At 43.9% G+C, this 24,551-nt stretch overlaps 2 protein-coding genes across 4 annotated transcripts in view; both read right to left on the reverse strand.

Annotated features, from left to right (window-relative positions):
• Positions 1-15,315, reverse strand: part of Ppfibp2 (PTPRF interacting protein, binding protein 2 (liprin beta 2)) — a 135,605-nt gene extending 120,290 nt beyond the window's left edge. For 2 of the 3 annotated variants that reach the window (XM_013028790.1, XM_013028786.1), the window contains exon 1: positions 15,206-15,315. The gene's annotated coding sequence lies outside the window, so the exon portion shown is untranslated. The remainder of the gene's footprint in view (positions 1-15,205) is intronic. The other variant, XM_013028785.1, reaches the window with a different exon arrangement.
• Positions 15,316-17,760: 2,445 nt separating this feature from the next.
• Olfml1 (olfactomedin-like 1) overlaps positions 17,761-24,551 on the reverse strand; it is a 40,568-nt gene continuing 33,777 nt past the window's right edge. Inside the window, exon 3 of the mRNA XM_013028719.1 lies at positions 17,761-19,458. Coding sequence (XP_012884173.1) covers positions 18,671-19,458 — 788 coding nt within the window. The 3' untranslated portion in view covers positions 17,761-18,670. The remainder of the gene's footprint in view (positions 19,459-24,551) is intronic.

Consider the following 24,551-nt stretch of genomic DNA (forward strand, 5'->3'; position numbering starts at 1 on the left):
ATAGGAGACAGATGAAGACACTGTACAAAATACACATTGCAGGAAAACAGCTTGGCCCCCAGTCTTTTCTGGGTGAGCCATGAAACAAGGCCTGTCAAGCTTCCTCTATCACTGGGTCTACCTCGTTCTTAGCTTTGTAGGACAGCAGTGAGTTCCTGTCTGTCCTTTACCAAGACACTGAACCTTGTTCACTAAGGCTCTATAATAGGTTGAATTGTGTCTCCCAAAAATTGCTTTAAATTGAAGTCCTTTAGTAAGTCCTCAGTACTTTAGAATGTGGCCATATTTGGAAACAGGATAATTTTTAAAGGTAGGGCTCATCATTAGAAGGAAACCTAGGCCAGTATAACTGGTGTTCTTATAATAATAGATTAGGACAGGCATGGATGGTCACAAAAGAAAGACATGTGAAGACACAGGAAGAAGATGCTTATCTGTAAGCCGAGAGGCCGCACAAGAAATCAACTCTGTCAGTGCTAGATCTTGGATTTTTGGCCTCCAAAATTATGAGAAAATGAATTTCTACCATTTGATCCCCCTGTTCTGTAGTACTTTGTTTTGGAAGCTTTGCAAATTCATACAGACCCTCATCTGATCTTGGATACAGGAATAGGTATGGGGTTTGGGGGGGGGACTATCTTTTCTCCAGAGCTATTGATTTCTAATCTGACCCGCAGTGTTGCTCTTTCTCCCAGCACAAGGGAGACTGATGCCTCTTTTTTTGTTTTTACAATAGCCAGGTAAAAGCAGGTGTTCTCATCTTTTTACCTGTATTCTTTGTAAGCCCATTCTCATTTGAATTATTCCTGGGGAGCAAGGCTAGACATTAGGATGTTAAGATAAGAAAAACTAAGACCACACAAATGACCAGTGATCAAGCTTCATTCAAGAGCCCAAGAGCTCAGAGCAATGTCTGCTTTTCTTTTTGTTGTTGTTGTTGTTGTTGGTGGTGGTGGTGGTGGTGGTGGTGGTGGTGGTGGCGGTGGTGGTGGTGGTCATGGGGCTTGAATTCTGGGCTGGGCGCTGTCCCTGAGCTCTTCAGCTTAAGGCAAGCAGTCTACCACTTGAGCCACATTGCCACTTCTGGTTTTCTGGTGGTTAACTGGAGAGAAGAGTCTCACAGACTTTACTGCCCAGGTTGGCTTTGAGCCTTGATCCTCAGATCTCAGCCTCCTGAGTAGCTAGGATTACAGGCATGAGTCACCAGTGCCTGGCTTGTCTGCTTTTCTTTAAACCACTCACCACTCCAGATTATGGAGACAGGGGAGAGTGGGCAGGGCTTATTATCCCCTAACCTCAGCTTACCAGTCACAGACCCTTGTCACTCAGATCATCTCCCTGTTCCAGAGCTCTGAAGCCAGAGGGTGGTTTAGGGACTTTCCCAAGACAAGTGACCCAGAAATCCCCCAGTGTTACACATGCTGCCATAAACCAAAGACAAGCCTTGCGGTAGCAGTACTGTGCAAGGTTATCCCCTCCCCGGGTGCTAAAGACATATTGCTCCTGAAAGTTTCTCAGGTCTCAAGGGAGTATAAATGTCTAAAAATATTCTGGGAGTTTTTAATCCATTCTTCTTTACCTTTATTTCAATAGAGCCTTTATTCCCCAACAGAAGGTACCCTAAAATGTTCTCAGCCTCAAAAGAAGTAGTGAAAGGTATAGAGGCTAGCATGACTCAACAGGTCCTAAAAATAATACTTCTCACTCCAACCCAGTCCTGAACCTTCTCAGGCCCCTTTCTTACCAAGTACATGGAGGATATTTCTCCCAAAGAGTAAGAGGAACCAGATACAGCAGAAGGAGTCCAGGCTGGGTCTGTTTGGGGTTGCAGTAACAAAAATTACATAAACTGAGTTCCTGTCTGTCCTTCATCAAGGACAATTGAACAGTTCGGGTAGGTAGCTTATTAGCAAGTTTATTTCTCTTAGTTCAGGAGGTTGGGATATCTAAAATCAAGGCTCTGATAGGTATCTGATAAATGTCTCATGAGAACCCCTGTCTCATTATATGCCTTATGTAGCTCTGAGCTATGTCCTCACATGATAGAAGAGACTAGGTCGCTCCCTCAGGCCTGCTTTATTAGGGGACTAATCTCATTCAAAAGGTTCCACTCTCAGGACCTAATCATCTCCCCAAATCCCTACTTCATAATACCAACACTTTGCAGGTTAAGATTTCAACAAATGAATTAATAGGGAAGTCAGAGGCCTACTTATTTTTTAACCTCAAGTAATATACATTATCCTCTCAGGTTATATATAACAGAAATACTATACTTGCTTCACACAGGGCTGGCCAGAGATAGAAGACTGAACCGATCAACCAGCTCAGTACTTACCCTAGAAATGTGCAACACCCTGTCTCTCCCTACCCAGAGTCTTGTCCCTAGTTGTGCAACCACAGAAGATGGATTTGGCAAAGACTCCTCATCACAACCTAAATATTAGAATTAGCAAAAATTTTTTTATCATGTTTGAAACGCAGCCAAATCTTTTGTGATCATCCCCAACACAGGCAAACCCTGGGGATACAAGAGTTTAAACATTGCGCACATGTTCAAGTTTTCTGGGTATTCTTAGCAGTACTTCATGGAAAGACAGCAAGGACATCAGACCTTCCAGAGCTGGAAGTCTCCTACAGCACACATGCTCACTCTTACAGCTCCCTGGAGCCTTCCTCAGCTTCTTCCCCAGAGTCTTACCAGCTAGCCCTTCTTAGTGAGCAGGCCAAGTTTATGATGGTCAGGGGAGGCAACAAAGTCACAACTGGGAAAATGCATCAGAGGCCTCCATCATTGAGGCTAAACCTGAAGTTGAGCTGTTTGGGGTTAGAGAGAAGAAGAGCCAAGTCCTGACTACATTCATGGCTGGCTTTTTAGCCTCTGTCCTATTCACTGTTATCAAGAGTGCCCACACTAAATCCAGAGATGGCTTTGAGAAAAGTCAAGTTGTACCAGTGTCCCTATCATTGTTCTTCTAGGATACTGCAAGTCAAGCTGGACAAGGCAATCAATTACTCCTGGAGTTACTTAGGGAAAGTTCCCACAATGTGTGTTAGTGATGTAATGGCATGTGTTTCTCAAGTAGTTTATAGAATCCTTCTCATGAACACCATTTCTCATTCGATTGTCACGATCTAAAATTTTCTGTTAAATACAAGTACATGTGACATTTGATAACTGAATTTCTGACACGAGAGGATCATTTAACAGGTCTATTTTTTTATTTTATTTTTTGTTCCTTATTAGTTGGTAGGATGTGACTGGACTTTCTCCTCCTGAAGTGTACTGCTAGCATGAGATCTGAATCACAGCAGCCCAGACACTACTTCACCTTCCCACTCTGAATAGTCAACATCTCTACTTTTCTTTCCTTTTGTGTGCTCATCCCAGGGCTTAGACTCAGGGCCTAGGGACTATTCCTGAACTTTTGTGCCCAAGGCTAGCCCTCTAACTACTTGAGCCTCCAGTTCTACTTGTGGCTTTCTGATAGTTAGCTGAAGATAAGAGTCATGTGGACTTTCCTGATTGGGCTGGATTCACACTGTGATCCTGAGATCACAGCTTCCTGGGTAGATAAGATTGCAGGTGTGACTACCAGCACCTGGTTCTCAGTGGTTTTTATTGCCTCCCTAGCAGATGTTCTAAAACTCTCTCTGTGCTGAGAGAAATGTTCCCATTAAGAATTCTGGGGGCTGGGAAGGTGGCTCAGTGGTAGAGCGCTTGCCTTGCATGCCTGAGGCCCTGGGTTCGATTCCTCAGCACCACATAAGCAAAAAAGAAAAAACCCAGAAGTGGTGCTGTGACTCAAGTGGTAGAGCGCTAGCCTTGAGCTGAAGAGCTGAGGAACAGCGCCCAGGCCCAGAGTTCAGACCCCATGACTGGACCCAAAAAAAAAAAGAATTCTGGGAGCAGGCAGGTCTATTCTGAGGACAGAAGCAAGGTATTGCCTGCAGGGATGGATCTAGGTTCTGAGCTCCAGGAATATCAGACTGAACACAGGATGGGACCCACTACAAACCTGCTCAGCAATAAATGACTGTCTGGTTCTACAAGATACAGGATAACAAAGTTCCTGGAGTTGAGAAGGCAGCTCCCACCAACACCCACCTGCTTACAGCCTGAACATGCCATCCGTGGAGACAATGCTGTCTTTTCATGTAGGTAGCCTAGCACCCACTCTATACCCCAGCATGGTCAGGCTAATGCTCTCAGCTAATGCTCACTGAGCTGTGTCAGCCCCTCCTCTCCACCCCCACAGTCCCACCTTGGCTACTGCCCAGCTTTCTCTGACTCTCATCCCTCATCACACCCTTCCAACCTAGTCTTGAGTAATACTCACACACATCCTTAAGGACTGACACCTTGAGCTCCCAAACAGTTGAAGATATTATAAAGTGATTGCTTACTAGTGAAAAAGTAGCTAAAACTGAGACACTTTTGGTATAAATGATAGAATCCCAAGGTTACTTTGTCCCATTCTAATATTGTTTCAGGAAGGAATTTAGCTAAGAAAGCAGAAATTACCCCCGATAACAGGCAGGGTTGATAGTTTCTATGATTCCATGAAAAAGTGGGGCTAGATGTTCCAGTTGTGCTGGAATGGATGTCCACCTGCCTTCTAAAGTTAAAGTGGTCTAACACATGCTGGCTGCCTTCCAACTTCACTATGATGTTTTAAAAGTCTTCCATATAATGGTCACTGCATTATCTCAACTCTAAAGGCAAAATAAGAGTGTGGGGCACACTAGTTCAGGATCAGGTAGACTGGACATTGGTGTAATTCAGCTACTTGTCACCTAGAAACCTTGGGAAAAGTATATACCTTTTGGAGTCTGTTTCTTACTTAGCTAAAACCCTGAAAGAATGATGAATGACTAAAACAAGACTGTTTCATGTTTAAGGCATGGTGAGTCCATTTCTAGTGCTCTATTTGACCTCACTGACCTCTCTGTTCCAAGCAACCTGCTGGCTACTTTCCATACAGAGTGCTCTGTTTTTGAGTGAAGGATACCTTCCACATTCCATCTAGGCAGGGGACAGATCTTAGTTCATGTGCCCCCCTTTATAATTCTCAGAACAGAAGATGGTCTGAAAATTATTTAGTGACTGAGCCTAGTATAAGTCTGGAATACTTAGGAATTATGTTCTTCCTAGGATCCAAATATGATAGGAATGTTCCCAGACCCTGTGAGCCAAAGTTCTGACTTTGGGGCTTCTAGGCTCCCTCCCCACCACCCAGATGCTCCTTAGCATCCACATCACTTAACCACAGCACTTTCCATCTCTCCATCCACTGTACCCCACCCAAAACCTCAGCCTACTTGAATAAAGCCCTGGTGCCCACAGCCTTTCCTTGCCTCTTATTGAAGCTCCTCTGTGGCCCAGACTGAGACAGTCAGACTGCTCTGTCTTGTCACCAGGTTCCCCCTGGATCACTTCCTTCTAAACCCTATTATCTATTGGATGGTAAAAGTCCAGTGTCGCTGGCCACAAAGTCCTCAAAGTCCTCGTTCCCTTCTACACCTGCCATACCCTCTGGAATGCAGAAAACCCAGTGCCCCAGGCCACATCCTCTGGCTTTCCACGTATCAGAAAGCTGTATTCACACAATCTTTCCAGTTGGTCCATGAGTCTAACACCTCCGTCAGGTGGTTGGGCCAAGAGAGGCATCTGCAAAGAATGAACACAGTAACCTATTCCTTGAGGTTTATTGCCTTGGAACAAACCCATAGCCCACAAAGGCCTAGCCACAGAGCCTTTCTTCTGTCCTGATCCCTGTCATTAAGTGGGATGCTCAAGCCTATGAGTTGGGACAGAAGCTTTAAGGCTATCCTCGCCTAGCCTCCCACCTTCATGCCACCCAACATTTGTTGCACGTTGTCTCTTCTCAGAAGGCACCAATTAGTCCCCACCACCAGCAGGATACAATTCTGCTTCTTAGTTTAGCATCAAGTCTTCCCCATCCTTTAGTTATAACCTCTCTGATCATCTTTTAACAACAGGAAGAGTCTAAGTTTCTGCATTATCACTTGGTGCCAACCTGTTAACATACATAGGAAAACTTTATGCCCTTAACTCATGACATTTAATTGCCCAGAGATCCCTTCATATTCTCTTCCTCCCTCATATGAAAAGCAACTCTGGTACTCACTCCTTAGGATCTAGTCCCAATTGATCCACCAAGCCTACTCTGTGAAAATCCTGCAGGCCTTTTAGTTAGACCTATAACCTTTCAGCACACCCTGCCTCTCCTATGATTTCACCAACTCTTTTCTAGTTAACACTACTTGGAAAGTGTATGACAGCTTCATGGTTCTAGAGACAAACCTGAGTTATCTAGAATTTCTCAGATCATTTTGGACTAAAATCTGCCCTGTCTTAAATGATCTCTACTGTCAGTATCGTAGTTCCTTACCTGTTCCCTCTAGAAAAAACACCAAATGTGGTAGCCCCCTCCTCCACCTGAAAATCGCAATGACATCTCTGTGTCTTCCTGTCTGTTCTCAGGTCCTTTCACATTCACAGGACAAGCACCCCAGTTCTGTAGCATTAGGGCTCCCTCTTTTTTTCTTGCTTCAAGGTATAGCCAGAGAAAAGATCCCCTACCAAGTCCTAAACTCAGAATTCTCATTAATATAGCCATGGGAGCCAATTTATGTAAGTTTTCCCATTTGGAAAGTAGGATACACACAAATTGATTTTAGTGACAAGAGTAGGACTCTGAACTTACCTTGACAAGTCTCAATGAGTTGGTTTGGACTCTAAGCTCTATGCTCTGCCCTTGTCCTGAACACTTGACCACCCCGTAGTCATATCTAGAGGCCTAGGAAATACTTTTCTCTCTTGAAATCTCATGGTGTGCCCTCTGAACAGCACAAATCCATTCTCTTGATAAAATGTTGTTTTCAGGCTTCCTGAGTCCAAAAATGGTGATAATATCATTTATTGGTTACTACGATATGCCAAGTACTGTAGTCAACATTGATTACATCATCTCATCTAATCTTCTTAACAACCAAAGAAGGCTTATTATTGCTCAGCCATTAAACAGATGAGAAATTTAAAGTCCAGAAAGGTTAAAAAGACTTGCTCAGTGCAGCAACAGAGTGCCTGTATAGTGCCTGGATTTAAATGGAGGAATGCTTAATCCAAAGCCCCATTCTAGAGCTCTCTGGGTCCCCAAGGAACAGGGAGGCCAAGCTCCCATGATGGAAAGGCCTGCTGCCTTATTCCATGAAAGAATAAGTGGGGTGGGGTGGGTATGAGGAGGCAGTTTCCTTCTCTCCAGAAGTAGAATAATCCCTTCCTGGGGTATTGTAGAGCACCAGTCAGCCGCAGCACAGTGAAAACCTAGACAGACACACAGGGCTGTTGTTGCTGTTACCAGGTGAGCAGTATTGCATTGAAGAACCAGATGTCTTGGCTGATCTCAGGAAGAGCTTATATAACAAAGCTTCATGACATCCAGTCAAGGTCAGGTGTCAGAGCCAAGGACTATTCCTTCACGCTGGTAATGAGTGAGAAGAACCTGCCATTCCCATCCTCAATCACATTCCAGCTTTCCTCCTCCCTGTGCCAGCGTCAATCCACTCTCCTCTCCCTTCTCCCTTTGCTTGCCCCTGCTGCTCACAGGATTCACAGAGTGGAACACTGAGCCTGATGCCACATGTCCCCATTTGCTGAGCAGTCCCATCATTCAGGATCCAGCTAAACTTTAGCATTCACTTACCTCCTTTCACTCTCAAAAGCATCCATTTGGACAATATTTAAAAATAAAATGAATAAATTAAATATCCTGGAACCTTTAAAAGTCTGTTTCCTGGGCTAGGCTGTGGCTCAATGGTAAATACTTGCCTAGCATGCACAGGATCCTCAGTGGATCCCCAGAAGGTCTTTGTCAATGCCATCTACCCTCTCTTCAGAAAAGCTTTCTATGGGGCCTAGCTATGCTTCTGTTGTCTTCATGAGGGCAGACCAGCATTGAGCTGGCTATCCATCAAACAGCTTTATGTTTGGAGGAAGAAATTGTCCTGAGTATATGCAAGGAACAGAGGTAATCCACTCAGAGGTAAACCACTTTGGGTCTTAGCATAAGGTAGGGCTCTACTCCCTTTCTTTTCCTTTAGTAGTAGTCAATACATCAGATCTCTCCTCTTGGCTCCTATACTGCTCTCTCTCTTTCTCTCTCTCTCTCTCTCTCTCTCTCTCTCTCTCTCTCTCTCTCTCTCTCTCCCTCCCTCCCTCCTCTCTGTCTGTCTCTCTTTGTCTCTGTCTCTCTCTCATTCCAATCTCTATGAGAAAATAACATGAGCACATACATACATACATACATACATATATACATGCAACCTCAGAAACAAGATAACAGAGAAACTGGCAAGAAATGGCACAGAGGTTTAGCAAGTTTTCTCTCAAAACTGAATTCCAATAGTCCTTGTGCCTTTTTGTTTGGCAACTACTACATGCCAGGAGACAATCTAAGTGTTTCACATACAGTAACCTAGTTCTACCTTAGCAATTGAAATGACCCCTATGCTAGGGTATACGCTAGGGTAAAGGCAAGACACTGTCCTAGAAGGCTAAAGGCTGAGGAACCCAGATGGGTACAGAAGGAAGGGGTGAGGAGGCAAAGGAAACCCCAGCCTCAGAGCCACTGAGACCCTGGACATCAATGTGGAATATAGAGCAACTGTGCTCATCTCCTCTAACAGATGTGGCACTTAGTCATCTGGATGGATACCTGACTCTCCTGTTTCTACAAGGCCTCTGGCTACAGGAAGCCCTCAAGGCTGGTGCCTTCCCCAGCTCGCTATAGCATCCCCAACCCCCTGCTCCTATCTCCACTCTATCACTATGCAAGCAATATCTCATGAACTGATGAATGGATTCCTCCAAGTCTCTCTGGAGAGAATACAGGAGGGTTTGCTTCTTGGAATATACCTTTCCAAGACACTATCAAATTGATGGTTGCATTCCTTAGAAAACCCTGGTTACTAGACATAGGCACCAATGAGCATACCATAAGACTTCTAATACTAGGTTAAAAAAAACAAACATATGTCCTACCTCATCAGCCTCACATATAGGAAGGCCACTGGATAAAAAAGAGGCCTTCTGGGCCTTCAGGCCCCATCAGCCTTGGCCGCCAGTAGATACTTCCCCTGAGTCTCTGACTCATATGAATCCAGACCTGGTTGTTTTGCAAATGAATTCACCCCAATTTGGTTGCATTCCCATTTTTTGCTGCCTAATGGAATCTCCATCTGGACCTTCTGACAGCTCTCTGGACAAACTTACTGGGCTACAGATACTAGAGCCCTAGGCCACAAGGCCAGGAGGCCTGGGTCTGCCATTAAGAGAGGGGTAACCTTGGGCAGGTTGCTTTGGGCTTTACCATCTTTGTCAGTAAAAACATCAAGGACAAGCAAGAAATGACCCAAGACTCCCTTCTGATTCCCACATGAATCAACTACCCTCATTTTCCTTTCCCCTTCCAGCAAGCTCCTCCATGCTCTCAGGCTACTCACAATTGCCTCATTCTTCTCCAAGCAAACAAGCACAAAATGTCAATGTCCAGTTGGACGCCTTTCTCTTTCCCTCAAATCCAATCAGTCACCAAATCCTGCTGGATTTCTTGGCAAGCTCATCCATCTCTGTTCCCTCCTCTCTAGCCCTAGTACCACTGCCTTGATTTAGGTCCTAAACTTCCTCTATGTCAGGAGGCTTATTATGATTGGGTTTTGTTTTGTTTTTTTTGGTCTGGTTGTGGGGCCTGAACTCTGGGCCTGGGTGCTGTCCCTCAGCTCTTCAGCTGAAGACTAGCGCTCTACCACTTGAGCCACAGCACCACTTCTGGCTTTTTTTCTTTTTGCTTATGTGGTGCTGAGGAATCGAACCCAGGGCCTCGTACATGCAAGGCAAGCACTCTACCACTGAGCCACCTTCCCAGCCCGGAAGGAGGCTTATTATGACCTGTCCTCACAAGAATTCCCTCTCCAACCCTCTCACCTGCCCTTCATAGCCCAGAAGCTTCCTGAAAAGACACTAGTACCATGGCTTTCTCATAGTTGGAAACTGTCAATGTCATCAGAATCAAGTTTATTTTTTTATTTTTTTAATTTTTAATTTGACCGGGCCCCACTGCGTTGCCCAGACTAGTCTCAAATTCATGGACTAAAGTGATGCCTCTGCCTTACCATCTTGATTGTGGAGAACTACAGATGAACACCACCACACTCAGAGTCTTCTACCATTTCTCTCCAGCCCAAGACTCCAGCTTCTCCTCTCCAGGTGTCCCTCCTTGGAGACTCTAATCAGGCAGGCCACTTCTCCTTGGGCCTGTTCCTGCTCCTTGTCTTTCAACTTCTGCTCTTGAACCTTCCCTCTTCCACACAAAATAACTTCCCCCCTTCCCTCTTCACTGAGGCAAACAATGGAAAGCCAGCCAGGTTTACGTATGATATATGTATGATACACACATGTCATACATGTGTATACTATACATGTACACACTTGCTGACATAGGCCAAGTGTGATGAATCCTGAAAGAATCTCAGAATGTAGATAGAGATGTCAATTAAAATGGCCAGGGGATGCTGCAGAAATTTGTACTTATTGCAATATGCATATCATATTAGAGGAAAAGAGTAAAAATGACATGAGGGTGAGGGGATTTCAAGAACTTAATCTGCATCCTGAAGGAGTAATAAGACTTGCATAGACTTGCATAGCAGAAATAACAGGTATTTCCAAGAAGAGGCACCAAAGAAAAGAACTGTTGATCCCTCAGTTTGGGGAACAGTGGAAATGCAGCTAAGTTAGGGCCAGCCTGTACATAGCATTAACGGTCACACAAGAATGTTATACTTTCTCTTATCATTGAGCAATTCTTTTCTTTCTTTTTTCTTTTTTTTGTCAGTCGTGGGGCTTGAACTCTGGGCCTGGGTGCTGTCCCTAAGCTCTTCAGCTCAAGGCAAGTGCTCTACCACTTGAGCCACAGTGCCACTTCTGGTTTTCTAGTGGTTTATTAGAGATAAGAGTCTCACAGCCTTTCCTGCCTGGGCTGGCTTTGAACCTTGATCCTCAGATCTCAGCCTCCTGAGTAGCTAGGATTACAGGCATGCATCACTGGTGCCTGGCTTCACTGAGCAATTTATCCCATCTGTGTCTACTGATGTGTTAACAGAGGTCACAACATTCTATACAACATAGAATGGGGAATTAAAGACATCGTGCACAATGAATGCCTAGCTCTCAGTGTGCATAAATGTGTATATGTGACTAGGTCAGCAAATAAAAGCAAGAACTACCAAGGAGCACCAAGCCAATGACCTTAAAGCCAAGAGACATCATAAATTTGTTGAAGACAAGACTTGGAGTCAGTAGTCCCTAGGAACTCCTAAAGCTCAGTAGACTTCTCTAAGACAGTGTCTCTGAGAAGAGTGTTTACCAGATGTGTGAGGGGTAAGAATACAGACTTCCTAGGGAACTCTACAAGGTCCAACAAAACTAGCTTTAAAAGTCTTTAAGGGTGCTAGGGCACTGTGGCTCAAGCCTGTAATCCTTGTTATTAGAAGACAGAGATGGGATATCGTAATTGTCCATAGGAGTGCATTTTTTTGAAAGAGGGGGACCTGGGTAAATATTGGGATTATGGATTGCAGTAGGAAGCCAGCATGGATAGAAAAGTTAGAGAGAATCCATCTTAATCAATGTCTGGGCACAGTCCCAGCTAGTGGGGAAGTTCAATTGCTAGGGATAGTGGTATGCACCTGCCATGTCTAGGAATGAAGGGACACACCCAGGTCTATCAGGAAGAAAGCAAGACCCATCTAAAAAATAACTAAGGCAGCAGGTGCTAATGGCTCATATCTATAATCCTAATTACTCACAAAGCAGAGATCTGAAGACCATGGCTTGAAGCCAGCCTAGGCAAAAAAGAAAAAAAAAAAAAGCCCAAGAGACTCTACCCCCAGTTAACCAGTAAAAATACCTCGCTGAAAGTATAACTTAAGTAATAGAGTGGCCAGTAAGGCCCTGAGTTTAAGCCTCATTACAGGCACAAAAAAAAAAAAAAATAGGAAGGGAGGAGATGAAAAGGTGCTGGAGGCCTAGCTCAAGTGGTAGCTAGCAAGCTCAAGGCTTGAACTCAAGCTGAGTTCAATCCTCAGCATTACAGAAAGAAAACAAAACAAAGAAGTCTAAAAAAGTCTATATGAAACCTAGCACATACCTGTAACTCAAATTATACTACAAGAGAAATGTAAGGTAGAATAGGAAGATCAGGGTCCAAGATTGGCGTTTAACAAAGACAAAACAAAACAAACAACAACAACAAAAACCAAGACCCTATCTGAAAAATAAAGTATAAGGGCTTGGGATGGGACTTAAGTGGTAGAGTGTCCATCTAGCAAGCTCAAAAACTTGAGTTAAACCTCAGAACTACCATAACTAAATTAATAAAAACAAAAATACAAATAAAGGGATACAGTTCACTTTCCCTAGATTCTGTGAAAAGGCAGACACACAGATGCCATTAGTACTGAAAATGAAAGAAGGATGCTTGGAAACATAAGGCCAAGGGAAGTGGCACTCCCTGAAGGAAGGAGGAAGCAGGAAAAACAGTGACTCAAGAAAAATCAAAACTGCCAAGAGGTTCAGCTTAGTTGTCCCCACACCAAGTGCTGGCTGTCAGTCACATCTTGTATGGAATGCACAATCTGTGAGGCTTAATAAATATTTGTTATGTTTGAATTCATGCTTCCTTCTCCTCCACTGCCTTATAGGATCCACCAAAGGACCAGTTCCTAAGGAGCACATCATACCTCATGCCCAAAGTTGAAGTGTCCCCAAATTGGCCCTCTCTCCTCAGATACTGTCCTGTCCAATCAGTCCAGTGACTGACACCTCCTGCCTGTGCATTCTATCTTTCCAAAATCACTTCTCTTGTCCTCATGTCACCATCCTCTCAGCCCTGTCCCCCCAAAGGCCCCATCTCATCTCATGTAACCTGAATTGGCTTTCCAGTTTCCCCACTTGCTTTCTCTCTTTGATCACTGTTTCCCCCAAGCCTTCCCCACCTGAGATATTAGTCAGAACAGTAGAGTAGAAATTCGAAAATCATCCCAGACCTAGTTAAGCTGACAAGTTCCACAAAGCTCCCCCAAGTAATTCTGAGACCAAGACAGCCTGAATACTACTAACCCACACTCTCATCATAGGTACCTTCCCAGGCAGAAATGCAGGTCCCACCTCTGACCTACTGAACGAAAATCTGCACTTGAAGATTACAGGTGATTCTCAGGCCGATGATAAAAGATTGAGAAATGCTGCTTTCTCGGGTGGCCTCAAATGGCTCATTCCACAAATATTTACTGTTTTTTTCTGTGGGACTAACAAAGGCCAAGGGCCAAGGTCTCTGACTTTGAGAAGCTCAAAGAACCCTAAATCAATATTCAATATTGACTCCCTTGCTTTTGAAGTCCAGACCGTGGCACCTGGCCTTCATGGCCAGCTGAGACCATATTCTATCTGTATCACTAGCTTTTTTTTTTTTTTAATCTACCAGCTGTTATGGGAGCCAAGGTAGACCACTGGCCACTTCTCAGGAGTGGTCCTAGCATGCCTTGCTCACATCACCTTTATCTTTCTCTGCTGGGAGAAATCCAAGAGAAACCCCTTCCGTCCCAAATATATGTCACGCATTGTTACAATTATCTCAAATTTTCCCTGTTCATATAAAACTTCCACAACTTTGTCCCTGCCTTTTTCATTTATTTCATTCCACTCAATCTTAAAATCATAGCATATTGGCCTTGACTATCCCCATAGGGATCAAACATTCAATGTTTTTTTCTAAGTAGCAATAAGCTAATAATGGCCACATCACCAAATCCCAAAGAACTACTACTAGCTAAAATATGCTATATAAGGGCTAGGGATATAGTTCAATGGTCCAGAAATGGCCTAGAATGTGTTCAATCCCCAAGGTTCAATACTCAGCACTCACCCACCACCACCCCCACCCAAATAGGGAGTTTAGAGAAACACTGGCTCCCCACCTCACACTCTGTGCAGTTCTTGGATTTGGGGGCTCTCGGTTACCCCCAGGCAATGCCCAAGCCTGTAAGCCCATTCCTGAAATAAAATTCCAGAGAAAGCAATAAAAGACTCACAAATCCCCGCCTCCCACTTCAAAAGTAATTTAAAAATATAAACATAAACACAATACAAATGAGCTGCCTCTCTCAAGCCCAAGAGGGAAATAATTTCTAAATCGGGTCACATTTAGTATTTTCCACAAACTAACAATAATCGCAGAGTGGAAATAAATGGTCTCTGTGACCAACTACGTTTCTGTAGTGGAAACACCGAACTTTGCAAAATACACCATAAATAACAAACATGTCCGTTCTGTAATACAATTAAGAAAGAGGGGAGGACGGAGATGATGAGAAAGGAAGTAGACCAAAATATGGGAATGCATCTAAACCCAAGATCCAGATGCTCTTTAATATATATATATATATATGTATGTATGTATGTATATATATATGTATGTATGTATGTATATATATGTACTGGCTAGAATGCCTGTTTCAATCCTGCACAAACCTGGGCAGTCCTCCTATTTTAATAAATAATCGTATTTATTAGAGGAAACACAGTGGGCCTGGAGCGGAGGCATGCTAGAAGGGAAGAGAACCCATTTCACATAGGACCATTCCCAGTCCTGCACTGCACGGCGGCTTGGAGCCTTTGCAGAAGGCATGTGGCACGGTTAGCCACGGCAGAGCAGCGCGGGTTTCAGCCCAAGGCGCTTCGTACCTGCACACGGACTCGGTGACACAGAGTAGCCTCGGGAAAGGAAAAGGGAAAAAACTTCCCTACCACCTTGGGCTCCGGAGTTTACTCAGCTGCTGGCTCCCGGAACCAGGCTGAGCTGGGATCTACCGGCTCAGAACTCCTGCGGTAACCGACCGCCCCCAGCAGCTCAGGGCCGGGCTGGCACCTGTAGGAGGTGCGGAGGGTCTCTCTGATCCCCGGCCAGGGTGGGATGGAGGTCTGCTGCAGATGCGCCTCCTCGCGCCCCCCCCACACCCCGCCTTGCCCCACGTCCTGGGTGGGTTCTCGGATCCCCGCAGGCATTGCCCACCTCGGTGAGCCCAGTCCCGACCATGGCGAGCGCAGGCCGAGGGCACTGACCTGGCTGCAGGGCCGCGGCTGCTCTCCAACCGGCTCAGGTGCGTGGCCGCTCCGCGTCCGGACTCTCGCCGGGGAACCTGAGAGGACCCGGCTCCCAGCCACACTGACGAACTGGCGGACCGACCAGCCCAGCGGCTGCCCGGGGCCGGCGTCCACGTGACGGGGGCGGGGACCCCCCCCCCCCCCCGCGGGAGGCTCGTCCGGGAGAGTCACTCTCTCACCCAGGGGACCTCCCCTGGGACCGCCCCGCTGCTGTCACTCACTCTTCCTCGCTCCGAGTCGCCCGCTGGGACCCGGGCGACCGGGTTCCTGTTCCTCTGGGACCGACCTGTCAAGCCCCGCCCCCCCGAGCCCGCCTCAAGCCCGGCCCTCCAAGACAGACCACGCCCCTCTGTGGAACCACGCCCCCTCGTGCAGACCACGCCCCCTAAGAGCCCCACCTGCTTGCTGTAGTCTCCCTTCAAGCTGGGAAGAGTTCCCCTATGTAAATGAGGTGCTCTAGGTGTCTGGCTGGGCTTTAGTGGTTGGTGGCAAAAAGCTCAGTGCTCAATCTTGAAAAATGGCTAAGGACCAGGAGCACTTCCTGTGCCCAGCACCCTTAGGCCCAAGAAAAGCTTTAGTGATGAATTCTCAAATCAAGGAGGACTGGGTCTAGCATTTACCCTGTATGCAGCCTCAGGTTTTGCTGCCAGTTGCCCTGCTGGCGCCTCCCAGGCCCAATGGCTCAGGCTAGCTGATTAAAATCCCTCATGGGCTTCAAGTGGCAGTAACATCGGGGACTCTGGCATAGTCCCCAGAGTCACCAGAGGCCTGGCCTCTGTGTAAGCTAGAATGTTGACAGACCATGGGACACATCTTTTTTTTTTTTCAAACCAAATTGACCCTAATGATCTGAAAGTACTAGTGTGCCCAGAGATTTGTACATGTGAAAGGAACATAAGTTGCCTTGGCAAACAGTACACCGGTAGTCAGTCCCTGCAGGAACCTGACCAGCAACAGAGAAGGAGTAAAGCCAGCCAGGAAAGCTGGGGCCCACAAGAGTTGTGTTACAGCAGGACACTCTTCAGTTTTCTTTTCACTTCCTTAAAATAGCAGCAGAGGGACTTTCTGACAAGGAGCCTGTTGCCACAGTTCATGTGAGTTCACGGGTGTTTCCAAATCCCACATGTGCTATCTCAAGAGACTTGCTGCCTTTACCTTGGTCCCCTAGAAAACACTAAGTTGTTTTAGAACTATATGATTGCTTTATTGTTGTTATTATCCTTAAGTGGTTGTACAAGGAGTTTCAATTCAGATGTCAGTTACAGGCAGCAATTACTTTTTAAAATATATTAAGTAACTGGTTCTCAAGCTTATTTGAATTTTGGAACCACCTTGGGGAAAGGGGTTTAAAAATACTAATGGGGGTGGAAGGGGGAGGGGGGAGGATCTTAACCTCCTGAGGGTCTGCTTTAATGGATAGAAGTGTGACCTGGATATTAAAACTCTCAAAAGCTTTCAAGGTGATTCTTATGTGCCACAAAATTTAATAATCACTGCTGTAGGTCACATAGACATTGATGCTCATTGGAATCCAATAGAAGACACCAGAATGGAAATGTACACCTGAAATTTACCCAAGGTGCTTGCAAGCCTGCGTGCTGTCAAGCAAGGGGGCATAAACAGAAGCCTCCTGGAGAAACTGTGTTGACCCAAAAGAGGAATTCTAGGTGCAGGAATTCAAGGTACCAGGGTGAGTGGTTAGAGGCAGGTGTATCTTGCATATCTGTCAAATGCAAGCACATCCCAAAGGGAAGCCAGACAGCACATTACAGACACTCTCCTCTTCCTCAAAAGGAACCATACACGCACAAATCCTTCCTGCACATATGGTTGGTAATTCCAACTTGCATTGTGAGGCAATCACTTTCTGTGTATTTGCGAAATAGGTAATGTGACTTTACCCATGGGGCAGGTAATAGCCACAGACCTATAAAGAGAATACTATCCCCTCATCTACCCATTCATACTTGCCTCTTTTCACAAAAGATGTGGGCTCTCTATGCCATTCCATTAAACTGGGAGTCATTACACAGTACCCATAGATTGGGTTATTCTATTCTGCTGAAGATCTGTTTCCCATAAGGGAAAAGAAATCTCTCTTCATGCCTATGATCCTGACTGAGGCTTGGCAAAGGCAGGGAAACAGCTGCAAGTATACAAAGCAAGTCCTCTCATGTGACCAACCTGGAAAGACAGAGGTCTCAGCACATGACACAGACTGGCACTGCAACCTGCACTTGTGACCCACACTCAGCTGAATTGGACACATACACACATGGGAGACACGTTGAAGAAGCCCCTCTTGAGAGGCAGGCTGCCCTCTGAGCCACACAGCATGCCTGCTGTGGCAGAATGACTTGCCTGCTATCTGGCTTCCTTCCAGATTCCAGAATATTTACTAAGAGCCTCTGTGTGTTGGGGATTGTTCATAGTAAACTCAACACAGGCAGTACTCCCTGAAAGCTATTGATGCTGAGGGTATGTAGGCAAATACAACTTGATGAGGTTATTTGCTCAATGTCATTTTTATTGTATTTAAACCAAGAAGAGAGGAGCAGATGACAGTAAGACAAGATGAGGCTAGAGGTGGGGGTCTTCACCCTCAGGCTGGGTTTCTGTAGGAAATACCTATAAAAAGGTATTTTGCAGATGTAAAAACTTGGCAAAAGGAAGAGACTATTATTTTAAAGCTGAACCAATGAACACATTGATTATAAAGGGTGGGGTGAACAAATAATACATATTTGATATTTCCTTGGGTGATGTAAAAACCAAAAGATTTGTGGTATTTTCTAGCTCTTTAATTTTACAGTTGTGCTACTTTGAATAACTCACCTAAATATTTCTCCTCATCACAGCAATTTGTAAAGACTTGTACACATCTCACAAGGTTGGAAAGGAAAATAACATACAGACGTTGTCATTCAAAATGTTCACGTTCTTACTCTATTACTATCTCTACCAACTTGGGGAAAGCACAAATAAAGAAGAAAATAAATGTCAATAAGAAATAATAATTTAGCTGTAGGATAAAAAAAAATTGAAAGGGTGTTTGTAAGCATTTGAGCCTGATCAAAGGCCAGAGGAGAAAAAGCCAATAAGTATCCGAGGGAGGCAGGATTCTGATTATTTGAGGAGGAGAGACAGATTTATAACAAATGAAGGAAAGCAGAAAAAGAAGGCTGGAAATAAGCTCAGAAGGTAGGAGACCTTGGGGAACTGGGGGTGGGAATGAAAAATAGATGTTGAAAATTCCTAAGCTCCTGGAAACTAGCTAAGTCTGTGACATTTGGGAAAGACATACATGTATTCACTCGCTAGACCTATTCCTGGGTGTGATAAGAGAATGCTACTACATCAAGGGGTTGTGGCTTCAGTGTCCTGGACAGCCATTTTGCTCTCTCTCCTAGAGGCCATTCACTATTACAGAGGCAGCTTTCTCTTTGTCTGGAGTTTGTAAATGATCTGGTTTCCTTCATTCCATGCATAGAGCTGCTTATCCCTGGGGTTGTAATGGATCATGGAGTGTGTTCTTGGCCGCCTGGGGAAAATCAAGTTGGGCAGATCCTCTTCCCTGATAGTCCCCAGGGGATCATAGGTGCATGTGATGCGATGAGGGCCCTGGCCACCAGAACTATAGACTACGTAAAGAACCCCACATAAGAGGAATGAGGCTTCCGCATCCTGGCTTCGGCATGGTGTGTCCCATGAGTGCTCCACTCCAAGTGTGCCAGGCTCAATCTTTGTGAGAACCAAATGGCCTTGGATACCTGGGCCTGAGTGGATGGCCCAGAGTCCATGCTCATCCACAGCCAGGTCAATGTAAGTGGACAGAGAATGCTGGTAAACCAGCGCTCGCCCTGCCCCTCCTGGGAGTAGCATTCGGTCTTCCACGGTCCTCTTCTGTAGATTATATTTGATGATCTCATTAGAAGTTGCTTGGTTGTGAAAAAATAGAAAGCCTTTATAGACCACTTGACCTGATCCCTTCCAGGAGAGAGGCAGAATTAGCTTCCGTGGGGCTGGCTTGGTGCTGTCCTCCATGAATGCTCGTAAGTTTGCAAATTCCCAGACAGTATTGTTTCTGGATCCAATTAGTAAATACACCTTCGCAGACTCACTGCCAGCATCTTTCATCCAAGAGCCGTCTGTGTCCATTGTCTTCTTCACTATTTTCAGGGACTTTATACCCATCAGCATATTGTTACAGCCTGGCCAAGCAAGAGAAATAGAAGAGAGATTATTTTATAAACATAAGGTATCTACTTTCTGGAAGTCTCACCATCCCTGGAAAAATTTCTAGTTCTCTTACTGGTAGTGAATAGTTTTGTTTCTACTATGAAATAAAAAGAATGGAACATACAGTATGCATTGTGTTTACATAAAAAGCATTTAATCCCAGCAATAATCCCAGTTTATTCTTTCACCTCTTCATCTTTACAGATCACTTTTTTCCCATACTGTTCAGAATAAAGTTGTTATACATCATTTAATCATAATTTATGATGTGATCCAATGAATCAAAGAATAAATGAGTAACGCTTTGCTAAGAGAATCACTCTTAGTATTTAAGAGTCAATGCAAAATAAACAGCCAATTACTGTGTCAGAGACCCTGTTCACTGCAAAAGCGCTTGAGATTGACAGTGAGAATTACATAGCTGAGAAGGCATGTAATTCAGTTCATTTCACCATCGTTTTAATGGGGACTGGATGCCAGCAGCTGTGCCTATCAGCCTGGCTACTGGGGACACTAAGGTTAGGAGGCTGAGATTAGGAGGATAGTGGCTTGAGGTCAGCCTAAGCAAAAAGTTCATGAGATTCCCCACCCCCATCTCAATAGGAAAGGCTGGGCATAATGGTTTGTGAATGGTCAGTTATACAGGATGCATATTTATGGGGTCATTGTCTAGTTCAGCTCAGACAGAAAGTGAGATTCTACCTCAAAAATATTCAGAGCTAAAAGGGCTAAAGTTGTAGTTCAAGTGGCAGAGTGTCTAAAAAGCCCCTGAATTCAAACTCTAGTTGGAAACTAAGTTAATTGTACATCTTGAAGAGACTATATTATAGTAAAGGATTCTTGCATTTCATTCAGCAGGCACTGAATATCTATAAAAAGTATGACGAAGCTGGGTGCCTGTGGCTCATGCCTGTAATCCTAGCTACTCAGGAGGCTGAAATTTGAGATTTGAGTTCAAAGCCAGCCTGGGCAGGAAAGTCCATGGGACTCTTATCTTCAATAAACCACCAGAAAACTGGAAGTGGTACTATGACTCAAGAGGTAGAGCTCTAGCTTTGAGCTGAAGAGCTGAGGGGCACTTCTCTGGGGCAGCTACCACCATAGAAAGCAACAAGAGCTCCTTAGAGTGGCCTTCAGGTCTGGGAAGTTGCAGGACCCTTATCTACTATTTAGATAGCAGCCATAAATCCTAGTCCACCATGATGAAGCCCCTGACCCACATGTCCACACTAGGGCCTCTGCCTCCTAGCCCCTCCTAGCCCCTCTTAAACCTCTTAGTTTATACAGGTCACCCCAGAAAATAGCCGGTGCTTCTTCTCACTTGTCCCTTGTGAGAAGGAGTCTTGCTGGCCCCCTTTCCTGGCAATAAACCTTTCTTTGTCCTCTGTACCTGAATGTCTGCATGGTTCTCTGGCAAAGTCTAATTAATCTTTTTTTTAAGCTTTCAATTGTCTTCCCTTCTCTCCTCACCCACTGTGTTGTGTTTACCTTGTCTTCCTTATATTCTGTGATCTTGCTAAGTTTGTTTCTGCCTTGGAACTCTTGCACTAGTAATTTTTCTTCTTGGAGCATTCTTTTTCTTGCTTTCCCCATAGTGGGCTCAATTGACCCTGCGAGTTCTATTTTGAATATCCTTTCCTTGAAGGGCTTCTTGTGAGTATGCTATATAAATATGTTTATCCTATAATTATGCAATACAGCAAGCACTTTCATGAGGTCACTTATTGTACCATTTTATGTGTTTTATTAGCAAACTCATTGTCCATCATTTCCACAACGCAAAACCAAAGTCTTTGTCTGCGTATTAGCATTGTATTCAAATGTCTAGCTCACAGTCATGAGGTTCAGAATAATGTCTGCTGAATGAATAAAGGAAATAGCTAGAAAACATATATTTTTTTTCAGACTCTAAATAGTGTTGCTCATTCTAAGTTCTGACCACAGAAGTGTCTTAAATGAATAATCATTTGTAAAGTACTTTAAAGCTTTTAAGATACTTTCAAATCCATTATTTCATTGCAAAAAAAAATCTTGACTCAAGGTTTTCGCAAAGGGAACACATGGCAGAAGTGGAATGGGGAGCAAGCTTAGCTGTTCAGAGCCACGTCTCAGAAAGCCAGTTCTTTCAATAATCATGTCACACTGGCTGCTTCCTGATACACAAAGGCCTTGCCTGGCTCATATCAGACTTAGGCATGAGCTACAGCAGTCACTCAGCAAATAGTGACCACCATGTCTCCCTGCTGACATGCTTTCAGTAGCCAAAGGTTTGTTTTCTTGGGTCTTCAGGTCCTGGGTGACCTGACCATAAGGATCCAGAACCCTGCAGAAGGTATACAGGAACTTTATGCATGCATTCCAAAAGCAGCTAACAGAAGAATTTGCACCAGAGGCTATAGGTTGCAGTGTGAAAAAGAGTGAATGGGTGGCCCTGTTTGTTACCCAGGCACCATCTCTGCTAAAGGCAGGAGACCTTTCTCAGTTGCACAAGATGAATCTGTCTGATGTAAAGCCTCTGCTCTTCCCAGGTCATCTGTTGATCACAAAGGCTGTTATCTAGTGATCAAAAAGGATGAATGACTGGTGCCTTCAGCTTCTATGTGACCACAGAGGACTTTTTGCAGGGGTGGGGGGGGTCAGCTTCTATGCGTTATTAGAGAAGACTAAAAGCAAAGGAACAAGAACAAGGACTACAGAAGTTAATAAAAACCTAAAACAAATGCATGTAAGATGTCTGGTGCTGTGCTAGATACTATTTGTTTATTTATTGCAGTGCTGAGATCAAACCTGGAACCTCACAAATGTTCATCAAGCTTTCTATCACCAAGCCCCATCCCTAGCAATGTAGGTAATTCTAACAATGGATTTCAGAGGCAGGTATTTTAATCCTCATTTTCCAAATGAAGAAGAAGTAAAGCATATGTAATTTACCTAGAAGGATCATGGCAGATGCCCTAAAGACAAACAACTATCAACCAAGAATACTGTACCCAGCTAAACTCTCCTTCATAACTGAAGGCCAAATAAAAACCTTCCATACCATGAAAAGCTGAAACAATATATCTCCACCAAACCAGCCCTAATAAAAGATATTTAAAGATGTCCTACACATAGAAAGCCAACAAGACCACAATAAAGGCCAAGAAACCACACCCAAACTGAGAATCCAAGAACCATAGGAAGAACCCAGTTGCCACAGCCCCCAAGAAGGTGGATAAAATGGCAGGAACTCTCAAATACCTCTCAGTCCTATCTCTCAACATCAATGGACTTAATTCTCCAATTAAGCAACATAGACTGTCTAGCTGGATTAAAAAGCAAGATCCTTCTATCTTCAGGAGTCACACCTTGCCCATAAAAACAAACACATTTTGTAAGTGAAAGGCTGGAACAGAATCTACCAAGCAAATGCCCCCCATAAACAGGCAGGAGTTGCAATCTTAATATCAGATAAAATAGACTTCAAATTAAATGAGTGAGAATAGAGAAAGAAAGTTGCTACATACAATTAAGGGATCTCTTCTTCAGGAGGATATTACAATTCTAAATATCAATTCGCCAAACAACGGAGCACCCAAATTTATCCAATAAACACTACTTTTCCTCAAATCTCACATAGATCCAAAGATTAATTGTTGGGGACTTTAACATACCACTATCCCCACTAGATAGATCAACTTGGCCAAAATTCAACAGAGAAACTGCAGATCTAAACATCTGCATAGATCAACAAGATTTAACAGACATCTACCGAATATTTCACCCAGCAACATCAGAATACACGTTTTCCTTAGCATCACATGGAACATTCTCCAAAACAGACCACATTTTAGGTCACAAAGCAAACTTGTCCAAATTCAGAAATATTGAAGTTATGTCTTGCATTCTCTCAAACCACAAGGGAATAAAATTAGAACTCAACACCAAAAGTCACCAAAGAAAGTCCTGTAACACATGGAAGCTGAACAACATACTGTTGAATCACCAGTGGGTCATGGAAGAGATTAGAAATGAAATTCAAATGTTCATGATATTCAACAAAAATGAACACACAAATTACCAGCTCCTCTGGGACACAGCAAAGGCAGTACTCAGAGGCAAGTTTATAGCTCTGAGCTCCTACATCAACAAATTGGAGAGATCTGAAACCAACAATTTAATGAGACATCTGAGCCTCCTTGAAAAAGAGCAGCAAGATAAACCCCAATCGAGTAGACGGAAAGAAATAATTAAAATTAAATCAGAATTAAATGAATTAGAATCCAAAAAACCATAGAAAGAATCAACAAAACAAAGAGTTGGTTCTTTGAAAAAATTAACAAAATTGACAGACCCTTAGAAAATCTTATCAGAAAAAGAAGAGAACACACCCAAATTAATAAACTCAGAGATGAGAATAGAAACATTACCACAGAAACAACCAAGATTCAGAACATTATAAGGAAATACTTCTCAAACCTTTATGCTAATAAGTTTGAGAACTTGGCAGAAATGGACCTTTTCCTAGCAAATATCAACCTGCTGAAACTAAATCAAGATGAGTTAAACCATCTTAACAGGTCTATATCAAGCATTGAAATAGAAACAGCAATAAGAGACCTCTCATCTAAGAAAAGCCCAGGACTAGATGGATTTACAGTGGAATTCTACAAGGCCTTCAAAGCAGAGCTCACACCAATATTCTTTCAATTCTTCAAAGAAACTGAAAGAGAAAGTTCACTACCGAACTCATTCTATGAAGTCATCACAACCCTCAGCCCAAAAGCAGGCAGGGACTCATCAAAGAAAGAGAACTATGGACCCATTTCTTTGATGAACATTGATGCTAAACTTCTCAACAAAATTTTGGCCAATTGACTTCAACAACTTATCCAGAAAATCATACCCCATGATCAAAACAGGATTCATTTCAGGGATGCAAAGCTGATTCAATATACGCAAATCAATTAGTATAATTGATCACATCAACAAGAGCAAGGATAAGAACCACATGGTTATCTCAATAGATGCAGAAAAGGCATTTGACAAGATCCAACACCCCTTTATGATGAAGGTTCTGGAAAAA

Source organism: Dipodomys ordii, unplaced genomic scaffold (assembly GCF_000151885.1).
Source record: "Dipodomys ordii isolate 6190 unplaced genomic scaffold, Dord_2.0 Scaffold113, whole genome shotgun sequence".
NCBI lineage: Eukaryota > Metazoa > Chordata > Mammalia > Rodentia > Heteromyidae > Dipodomys > Dipodomys ordii.